This window comes from Rhopalosiphum maidis, chromosome 3 (genome assembly GCF_003676215.2).
Source record: "Rhopalosiphum maidis isolate BTI-1 chromosome 3, ASM367621v3, whole genome shotgun sequence".
NCBI classification, from domain to species: domain Eukaryota; kingdom Metazoa; phylum Arthropoda; class Insecta; order Hemiptera; family Aphididae; genus Rhopalosiphum; species Rhopalosiphum maidis.
Genome location: NC_040879.1, coordinates 41,504,001 through 41,515,735, shown reverse-complemented (window position 1 = coordinate 41,515,735; position 11,735 = coordinate 41,504,001). Strand labels below are relative to the sequence as shown.

At 24.4% G+C, this 11,735-nt stretch overlaps 2 protein-coding genes across 2 annotated transcripts; both read right to left on the bottom strand.

The window, feature by feature from the left end:
- Positions 1–4,953: 4,953 nt before the first annotated feature.
- Positions 4,954–5,432, bottom strand: LOC113555829. The gene is made up of 2 exons (XM_026960389.1): positions 5,345–5,432; positions 4,954–5,189 (listed from the first exon to the last, which is right to left on the bottom strand). The coding sequence occupies exons 1-2, from the start codon at positions 5,427–5,429 to the stop codon at positions 4,954–4,956; spliced, it is 321 nt and encodes a 106-aa protein (XP_026816190.1). The 5' UTR covers positions 5,430–5,432.
- A 540-nt stretch (positions 5,433–5,972) lies between these two features.
- On the bottom strand, positions 5,973–6,428 carry LOC113555830 (beta-1,3-galactosyltransferase 4-like). Its single transcript, XM_026960390.1, has one exon. The coding sequence runs from the start codon at positions 6,426–6,428 to the stop codon at positions 5,973–5,975; it is 456 nt and encodes a 151-aa protein (XP_026816191.1).
- Between the last annotated feature and the right edge of the window lie 5,307 nt (positions 6,429–11,735).

The window sequence follows — 11,735 nt, the reverse complement described above, 5'->3', positions numbered from 1 at the left end:
ATTATAAACATATTATATTTTTTTTATAAACATTTCAAGTTTAAATTTGGACGAAATTACATATTTAAATTATGAATAACGATATATATATATATATATAACAATAAAAAAATAGTTAAATTTTAACATGCACCTATTTGAAAATATTTATATAAAATATTTTTAAAAAAAATTAAATTTTTTGAAATTATAATGTTTCTAACATAAACTAGATCGTAATTTACCTAACGAGAATATTGATATTTATAAAAATTGTAAAAAATCAGCCACTGGATTTAAATAAATGTTTTTACCATCAACATTTTTTTAAAAACCATATTTACAAATTAGTTATTTTGAATATTTTTAAATTTTTTTTAATCAATTTTTAAGTTTTTTATTTTATGTATTAAAATATAAAAAATAAAAAATGTATACTAAAAATGTAGCGCAAGTGCCTATGACTTATATTTAAAAGAAATTTTATAAAAATATTAATTAGAACAAAAGTTATTTCATTATTTCATTTGTCAGATCTCCGTGAAACACCTGTATATACACATATTTATGAATTAAATTGTTATAATTCAAAAAAAAAAAATATTCGTAGAAACATAAATATTTTTATATTTACTAACGCACAATGATATCTCAAATGTTTCCAGCAAAGATAATTCAATATTTCAATCTACTGTATTTTATGTACTATAATAGTACGTACAGGGCCAGATTTAGAACAAGTGCCGCCCTAGGCCCTTCTAAATATGCCGCCTCTACCACAAGAAAAAAAAAATGTTGTAATTATTTCTAATAAATTTATTTAATTTTAATGAAATTAGGTCAATAGTCATTATCAACAAAACAAATAATTATAATTTAAAAATAACAAATAATATTAAATATTATTTATATTACTATAAAATATTATATAATATTAATTTACGCAGTTATATAAATGCATAAAATATTTATATGATTTATTTTATTTCTTAAAAAATTTGCCGCCCTAGGCCCGGGCTTCACGGGTCTATACGTAAATACGGGCCTGAGTACGTAATATTTTGATCTATATATTATCTGAACACTTCTAAACTTTTCTCCATTTGTCTAAAGTCTAAACTGTATCGCTTTCGAAGATTTCGTACTTTCATTCCTTGCCAACCACATGCTCCTTATCATGCACATTTGGTTGGCTATTAACTGTAAGTCCAGGTGTAGTGTACGTATAAAGTACTTTTTCTGGCAGGGATGGAAAATGTTTTTTTTTTAAAAAAAAAAACAAAAAACAAAATTAAATTATACCATGAAAAAAAAATAAGAATTATATTTGTTATAATAAAAAAAAAATGTTATGTTTGCAAAATGTATGATGAACATTAAGTTATAATTTATAAGAAAAAGTCATTCTTGGTTAAAACTTTAGAACTTAAATAAAAAAATAAATTATTATTATTTATAAAATAAAAAAAACAGCTCGTTTTATTTTATTTTTATTTTTTATTTAGTATTTTTGTTTCAATGCGTTTGAGAAAATTTTTAATTTTGATATTTAAATGTATTTTACACTTACAACTATACAATATGTTGAACTTGTGAGTTCAGGATTATTTTTATTATTTACTCTAGAAATTAATAGTGTTTCACTTTATCCGCGTACTTTTAAAATTTAAAAGCATTTTAATTTGAAATTTGGAATTTTCTAATTATTATATAAATTATAAATTATAATTGAATTTAAAATATACGAACAATTAATTTTAACTACTTTATTTTTTGTATTTACTTAAACTGTGCGGCACTATAATAACTTACATGAATAAAAAAAAAAAACGAAAACGTTATTTAGAAACAATATAGAAAAATAACGTTTTTGAAAACATTAATCAAAAACGTTTAAAAATGTTAAACAAAAACTTTATTTTTTAAATCAATAAACAATAACAGAAACAGAAAAATTAAAAACGTTTTCCATCCCTACTATTTTCGATTAATCAATTGGATTAATATTATTAATTTCTGTTTAATACTTATATTATACAATTTTAGTAATTAGTAAGGGCAAAATATAGTTTATATTCCTTACTTACCTAATAATAATTAAAATATACATAACCACTAATCTCTATATAAAATATTGCTCATAATATGAACCCAACATAAAAATATTTATAAAGTTTTTTGACATAATATATCTAATTAGTATTTATACACACTAATACACTATTATACCTATCCATCTATCTATACCTTCATTAATATTTAATACTATATTAGCTACTACCTAGTACCTACCTATATTATTTAATTACACATTATATACAGGGTTGGGCAGTATCTTCGACACAAGTATTTTAGATACGTATCTTAGATACAATTGTATCTTGTATCTCGATACAATTACATGAAGTATCGAGTATCTTGTATCTAGTATCTCGATACTGCTTTTTTAGTATCTTGCCCTTGGAAATTATTTTTCAGTACCGATAAATCATAAAATATAGTTGTATTATGTGATATATGTATATCTGTGACACATGCATATTGAATTGGATTTTACGTTTGTACCTTATTAGATATCCGTAATTTTACACGTATAGACGTATAGTCTATTATATTATACCTTTCACGATAAAGACACTAAGTAGGTATTAAACACGATAAAATTAGTAGATTAGATTTTTACACAGACACTGCCGGCTACAAAGGTGTTCTATGGACATTTGCCCTTTACATACCTACTAAAATATTTGTTGTCAGAGTGTGTTATAATATACAATATCCTTAACAATTATCCTATTGTAAAAAAACTTTTTATTAGATTTAATACTAGCTTGTGCTCTTCAGCACCCGTAAAACGAATGTTTTCCATGGCAGGATTTATTAATAATCCTACCAGAAATAAATTATCCGATTCAATTTTTGAAAAACTTGTATTTTTAAAAGGAAACAAAGATAAATTATCTTTATAATTAAATTAATTAATGACGTTATGTACAATGTACTATTTAAATTAAATTCAGACTAACTTATACTATTATTTATTATATGTTAGGATTTAGGACATTATGTTATTACTAAAATTATTTTTATTATGTGTTTATATAATTTTTAATGTAGAATTATTATTGATATAATTATTATTATTTGATTGTTCTGTAATTGTATTGTGGTTATTATTGTATCGTTGACGACAACGAGATTACGTAATGTCGTAATTAATTTGTTTTATTATTACTGTATAAACGTCAATTTTTATTATTTTATTTGCCATATTTAATTAATATTTTATTAAAATGTATCGAGTATTTAGTATCTAGTATCTTGTATCGCGATACTGCTTTTTGAGTATCTTGCCCAACCCTGATTATATACTAAATAGTAAATAATAATACATTGATAATTACAAATTAACAAACAATAGAATCATTAGATTCACCATCCCTCAATATAATTAATCACACAAGTTGGATAATAAACTATAATTAATATTTTAAAAATGTCTATAAAACACGAACAAAAATGCATATTTGTAGAATTAATTAGGTTTCTAAGTTTTTGTTTGATAAGTGTTAGGCAGTAGGTACTGTTAATATTTAATAGTCGGTATTGCATCCTGGATCAGTGTTCTTATGCATTCCTAGACCCGTCGTTTTGTAATCAATATCCTTGTTATGGCATGGTATAATAATGTGTTTTCAGATTTTCACAAATTCAAGGTGAAACCTATTGACATTTATTACAACGAGCCCAATAATAAAAATTGAGTGTGAAATTCATAATAAATTTATATTTTATAAAAATTTGATAAAGTTTGTATTATCCAGTTAAAATGAAAGTTGTGAACAATGTAGTCCAATGAAGTAGATACATGAAATCACCATTTAATTATTAAATAATATACCTATACAATAGGTAGATAATTAATATTATTAATATATTCAGTTATGAGAAGTGTTTTTAACATTCATACTGACATACAGTATGTTACGAGATTTTATATTAATATCAATATAGTATCTAATGCTTAAGCTTAATATATAATTTTTGTATTATTAATTATTATCGCAGTTGAGTTGTGGAGACTGAAACTATAATAATTATTATTATTTAAATAATTTATTATTGTTTATAATATAGTACATAATTATTTTATTAATATTATTATTATTTTAAATTAAAAATATATAGGTATAAACGATATAATGTGTAATTACTGTAATCATAAAATATAGTATAATTCAACATTATTTAACTAAGAATTTTTTTGAATTAAGTGTTGAATATTTGTAACTAGTTAAATTAGGTATGAATAATTTAATTTTTTTATGTTGATTGCAATCTGCAGACTATAGTTAAACTTTAAACGTATTTTGTAAATCCCGCGCATTAATTTTTGGTTTTGTGGTAAATAAAATATGTAAAATATATACTAATAACGTGCTAAAAATGTTTAATTACTTATAAAAATAAAAATAAAATTGGTAAAAAACAGGAATTTTTACACAATACTAATTTTTGAAAAAATCGAATTAAAATTAAGTTATTATAAGTATTGTTGAAATAATGCAGACTGACAGAACTGTTTCTACTCAGAATCATTTTTCATAGATATGTAATAAATATTAAATAATATTATTAAATTCAAAATGAATATATCCATTACATTAAGTATAGAGATCAACTAAATTACGAGGTACACTCAACACCTATTATATATTATGGTAGAGCGAAATCCTCGGTTTTTAACTTCGATTAGTATCTTACCGATTTCATACAAATATCTGTAGTTTGATCATTTTCTTAGAACCAAGAACCATAGTTTTAAAAAAAATAAAACTATTTTTGAGTGGAAAAATCAGGAAATTAAAACGATAATAACGTACAAAAAATTAAGTTTTTTAAATATTTATTTATTTTAGAATAGTATTGTTATAAACTAACATGTGTTGCTACGGTTTTTTACAACTTAAATTTTTAAACTGTTTTATGATGCTTTGCATTCTTAGCTAAATTAGACTTACAGATCTTGAATGATGACAATATATGTGACCACTCATCTCTATTCTCAGGTTTTAAGAAAATGAAATGGTTTTTTGAATAGTCACATTTTTCAATTGCAGTGCTGTTATTTGGGAGAACTGATGATAATGTAACAGCTTTGAAATGTTTATCGTGTATTACATTGACGCCTTGGTTAGTCGCAACTACTCCTTTAAACAAAAAAAAACCATAATGTTCCATATATAATCATAATATTACGATGATAACGCATACATTTACGTGTTGTATGTCTAATGTTTATACACGAACAAGTATATATTATTACTACATGTATAGTAATAATCTAATAAGATATCATAGTTACCAGTAAGGAATTGGTTTTCGTCACTCAAATAGGGGATATTTTCTAAGGCACCAGAATACAGGTTTTTAGCTGCATCATGTGTCATCAGATATGCATGTTCACAAGTGTAGTCGATATACTTTTTATTGGTTTTTATCCTGTCAAAAAAAAAAAAAACACAATACATAGTATGGCATTTTAAAAGATACATTTTATACGGTTCGATGTAGAGAACAAATAAATTCCCTAGTACCCAAGTTTAAAGTTCGTAATACTCATAATATATTATGATAAACTCTAAGTAAATGTAGTAATTCAATATCATATTTCGATGGCTAAATAGGTACTTGATAATTATTAATTACATAAAACACAAAAAGAAAAATAATATTCAAATTTTAAGCATATAGGTAATGTTTTTCTAATGCTTTATAAAAAAAATGTGTTGTATTGTACAACAAATTAAAGCTTAAAATAAGAGTAGATTGTAGATAATATCTTTGCACCTGCCATCTAGTATAAAATATCAGCTGCTTTTCCCTATATTACGCTTATAACATATGGCCTATCATAACCCTGTCTATCAGATTAAATACAATTTCGTTTTTCGCAGTCTCAGCGATAACGGAAACCAATTAATATTGTCCACTTACGGTGAAACGTTGTGTTTGAATCCCCATATGGTGTTTTTTGCATTATTTTGTTTGTCAATGAATCTCAGGAGAGCCGGCATGTTGACGATTGTTTTATCGTCGACTTTCAACACAAATTTAGCGTTTTTGCATTTTTTGAGCACCCAGTTCAGTCCCGATACCATTTTCAATGACCTGATATAACTGGACTTTTCTGGCACGTGCGTCCAGACAATGTCGCCGTGTTTTCGGTTCTCCATTAATAGGTGTTCGGCGGTATTTAAGCTATGCGGTTTTCCCACGAAAAACACTACATGTACTCTGCTCTGATTGCCATGGAAGTTTCGAAGCCACGTGGCCCGAGCTATCTTTCTTTGGAACTCATGTTTGGTATTCGAATCTACCAAGATCAACAGCGGCGATTTTACTTCCTTATTCCAGCCATGACATACGTCTTTGCCGTAAGTGTTCATGTAATGATGGAGATTTTTTAACTCACTGAGGCTCTTGAAAGATTCTGAAAACAAAGCTTTTTTAATTTAGACTAGCCATATGAAAACTAAAACAAAGTAATAACGTTTATTAGACTCTAAAAATAAAATTAATAGATAGAAAAACTAAATACGACCGAAATAAATATAATAAAAATGTACCATTTAGTATCTTATTATCTTCTGTCAGCCAATGACTCTTGATTGCATGAACATCGCTATCATTGGCATGATGATGCTTATTCTCCGCTATTGAAATAAAAATAGAATATTATAAAGAAAAAAAGTTTATTTCTGAATAGGTATTATTCTACCATGTATAATTTATAAATATGTATGGTTATCGTCAAAGAATATCATTTGAGTATATACTTACCCGAATAACATTGATGACATAAATAAAAATAAAATATTAGAATCGAAAACATCGGAATGATATGCATATTGTATTAAAATAATATGCTTCTGAAAAATACGTCGAACAATTTCAAAAGATCAGACGTCGTCAAAATAGCAAAACGTATGTATTAGATATTCTTCACGTGACGATTATATTACAGAAGCAGTCCAAGTACGAATGATGAAATCTAATAGATTTGAAGCACAATTTATACTCCTTATTTAGTTATTAACCTATCACAATTTTATTGCCGATCTAGTAAAACGCACCTGTGCGATAAGCGTAGAATTATTGTTTCTATATTACCCGCGTATACGCAGTTCTCACGTGTCATACATATACATATTTTTTTAATGTACTTATTTTGTGTTATTTAAATGTATTTAAAAATTGCATCATACACATTTCCTATTATATATGTATAAGGTATTAAACTGTAATAATGCAATAGTCATAAATGTATGTTTAAGACTTAGGTCTACATTTTTAATTTGGTGCTTAGTGAAATAATTATTTAATTATTACACTACAGGTGTTACGGTTTATATGATTTTTATGATCTGCAAACTTTGTATAGTCATTATTTTAAATTACTGTAAAGTCCTATAAAAAAATATAGGAATTTCATGTCAAAGCTAACACATAGAAAAAATTTCATGTATCTGATTAATTTTAATATTTTGAAATGAAAACTATTCTGTGTTAATATTATTGATCTCTTATTTTTTATTTATTATACCTGAAAAACAGGGAATAGTTCAACTGTAATTGGCGTGTTAAATTTTAATTCAATTCAATTATATCATTGTATAGGTACCAAAAACGATTCTAAGCGGAGACGGTTTATCAGCCTACGTATATATCACAAAGTATATTTTCAAGACATACCTATGATCTACCTGTATCATGTTTTGTGATATTGATATTAAAGTTATTTATTTTACTATTAATAATACAGTAAGTTGAATTAATTTTAATCAAAAACATTCAATTTAAAAGTAGCTTTGTGTGTATAAAATATAATAATATACGTATAAGTTTTATGTCTCCGCGTTTTTAAATTATAACAAAATAATGAATATCATCGTTATTCATAATTTAAATATGTATACAATTAGTCATGTATAGACAATTTAACAAGTAATATTAATTATAATAGCTATGGTTTGGAAAATAAATCTGAAAATTTTACACTCTTTACAGGTAATGTCTGATTAAAACAACACTTCATTAAACTAACAATTAAATTCTATCAATGTTATTTTATTATTAATCTTATAACTAAATACTTGGATTGTTTATTGAAAAATAGGTAACTAATTATAATGATAGAACTATTAAAACTAAAAAGATACATTATTCTCGTAATTCGTAAGATTATAAGAATGATTAATATTTAATTAAATTTGTTATTATTTCTTTATTTCCGTGGATAACTAAACATAACAATATATTGTTATTACCTTACATACATTATAAAACTTTAAATAAAAGCATTGTTTCAAAAACTGGTTATTCCAACAATTTTTTTTATTGGTAAGGAGAAATATATTTAAATTTGATACACAAACCTAATGTTAAAACTATATCGGTTCATTTGAAAAATATGAATTGTTAAGAAAATAATCTCAATTTTAGAGGATTTTTTTGTTTTTTGTTTAATTAGGTAATTTTTTAACGTAAAGCCAACAAAACATTTATAAATAAAAGTATTTTTATTAGATACCTACCTAATAAAATATAAATAAATGAATTGTCAATTATATAATTAACAGCGAAAAATGTATGAAACCATTGTTAAAATATAATTGAATTGAGTGTGTATAAAAATTACATGAATTAATAGGTATTAACAATTATTAATATTGACTGATTTCTAGTTGAAAGTATTACATAGGTAGGTCATAGCCAATAGCAAGAAACTACGACTATATATTGTGTCACACACACTGAATGCTGCAAGAAAAATATCCCTGTACTTTTTATTAGATCAATGAAGTATGTTATTTAACAAAGTAATATTATATTATAGGTAATAGGTAGGACTGGAATTTGTATGTAAATACTTATTTTTATTAAAACATGATAAATTAAGTATTGCAAATGATGAATTCATTTCACGTGATTTGCAATAAAATAAAACATATTTTATTTTACACGTTTTTATATATTTTGTCATAAATATTATTTGTAGAATGTCTGCAATTTTTTTTTTTTTATAAATTTCGTAAATGTTGACAATTTTGGTGGTTTAGTGGTATTATACATTTATACTTCGATAATAGCTAATACTCGTAAGAATTGTAAGTGTAGTGTATATGCATATAGGAAATAAGTATATGAAAGTATTAGTTAAATATTAATAACTTGTTTATAATTTATCTTATTTGTTTCCGTTCCGTTCGATAACTATACATTAATGATCTTAGACTATACTTTATAATTATTAGACAAAATATATTTACGAATTTTCAACAGTGTTACTGACACTTGCTTTCGCGTGGTTGTAAATATATCTTTATTTTTATAGTTTTTGAATTAAATTGATTAGAAATTAAAAACAATTAATTGTATATTATTCAAAAAGTATTTAGAATTTTATTTTAATTTTACACGTTAACATAATTTTAAATTGTTCTTATTACATATCTTTTATTTTATACTACATATATTTTCCATTTTAATTACATATAAATGTACATATTTTTGGTTTTTTATTACATATAAATCCTACACCTAATTACAAGTTATAATAGAAAGTTAACTAAATAGTTGAGTTGAAAATTTTTAAATGCCTATGACAAATGTATTTTTTTTTGTGTTTATCATCTCATCGCCTTTTGGTGCAGAAAAAGTCTATCAATACCCAGGCCGTTTTATTTCTCTTTTGTGGTAAACAAAATTAGATCACCAAATAACCTTAAAAATTTAATATAAGATCTCACATAATCTTTTTTTATAGCAATAAAAAAAAAATAGACATAAGCACAATTTTTTTTATAAGCGATTTAAGTTAAAATTTTGACTAAACTCGTCAAAATCACGAATATCTTTTAATTATTTTGCAGTTAAAAATGTGTAACATTTAAAATTTGAACAACTCGGACTTAAATATGTAACACAAGATTGCCCATGAGTTATGATCTTTATAAAAACCTAAAAATTAATAATAAATGGTTTTTTTTATAGACATTTCAAATTCATAAAATATAGGATATTTAAACTAAATATATCGATTTTAGTTATTTTGTCGTAATCTAAAAATATTTTGGCGAATTGGAACTTTTGTCATTAGGTAACTCGAAAGTCAATAACAATAATTTATGATATAAATATATTATAATATTACAATAAATTAAACTTAGTAATATAGGCTGACAGACCATCTCCCTACATAATTGTTTTTCGTTTACAATAGCTTAAACATAATTAGTTAAAAACATGTTTTTTTACAACAAACCAATTTTTGGCATTATTTTAATTTTGTATTTTGTTATAGTTCAAACTTTAAAATATAAATATATTATGAATAATATAATATATAATACAATCACTTTAGTAAAATACCTGTTATAGCATATAGGTCTGTGGCATAGCCAGGATTTCTGAGGAGGAGGAAGGTGGGAGGTTTGAAAAACCTCAAATATATTCAAGTGTATTAAATTAAAAAAAAAATGTACAATGAATAGAACAAATTATTAAATAGAACACATATAATAAATGTAAAGAAATACCACATGGCTGATTGAAGAAAATTAGTTAAATAAATTTTATTTTCTGACGTTTGTATTATCTCATAACTAAATTTAATAATCAACATTTTTTAATTTCACAAGTAGGTATAACATTTTATAAAAAGCAAATAGGTACCTAAATTAATTAAGAAATTAATCCATTTAATTTTATCTCAGTCAAAGTTGCCCGTAAATAAGTTTTTTTAAGGCGTTTTAAAATCAAAAATGTATGTTTAGCGGTGGCTGACGTTACAGTCAGAGTACTAAACAATTATAAAAGTTTCTTTGTGATAGGCAAAAGTTCTGAGCAACGTTGAAGTGCTTCAACCGGCAGACTCAGGAAGATATTTTTCTGATTCTCACTACTTTTTCCAAATGAATAACTTTGCTTTTAAATATGATATTGTACTAACAGGTAAATTATTCTCATAAATATATTAAGCAACATTAAAAATAGATTGTTGTCATAATGCCATAATGGCGTTGTTAATTATTGATATTGATAAAATTTAATTTAAAACCAAAATTACAGAAAAAAAAATAATTAGGTAAGTACCTTTCTTACGCATAATATAATCAATGGCGGGGAGCATGGATACCATGGTTTCTCTTTGGCTACGCAGTTACGCTTACTACAGATTGACAGACAACAGTTCAGAATCGTTTTTCATATTATGTAATGATTTATCTCTTTCAAAACATTCTACACAGCGGCGTGACTTACTCGGTTTTGTATTTTGGTATGATTTTTTTTTTAAATTCATTACCATTTAAAAACATAAAATAAATAAATAATAACTAATAGGTATATAATAAGATTATCAAAATAACTATGCAATGTTTATTTTAATATTATATACACAATACACATACATATCGTCGGCGATACTGTAATAGGTACTTTGTAAGTCCAAAAAAACATAAAAATATTTATTTGTCTCCTGAAAATAATTAACTATAGACTTACGAGGTATTGAAGTATAACCGACGATATATTATTATACACTAGCTGCAGACTAGTTAATCTTGTAATACGTTGCCAGTAATAACCCTTATCGACAATAAACTACATGTTAAGTGCATGGAATATTAACACACTTATTTGGGTTGTTTTAATCAAGCATAAAATGTATGTCTAAAATAATATACAATAAT

Bases quoted from the DNA above. Each gene is read 5' to 3' on its own strand.
- LOC113555829 (XM_026960389.1), bottom strand. From the start codon at position 5,429: ATGACACATGATGCAGCTAAAAACCTGTATTCTGGTGCCTTAGAAAAT. The intron at 5,190-5,344 runs GTAACTATGATA...TTTTGTTTAAAG, and splicing joins CGAAAACCAATTCCTTACTG to GAGTAGTTGCGACTAACCAA.
- LOC113555830 (XM_026960390.1), bottom strand. From the start codon at position 6,428: ATGAACACTTACGGCAAAGACGTATGTCATGGCTGGAATAAGGAAGTA.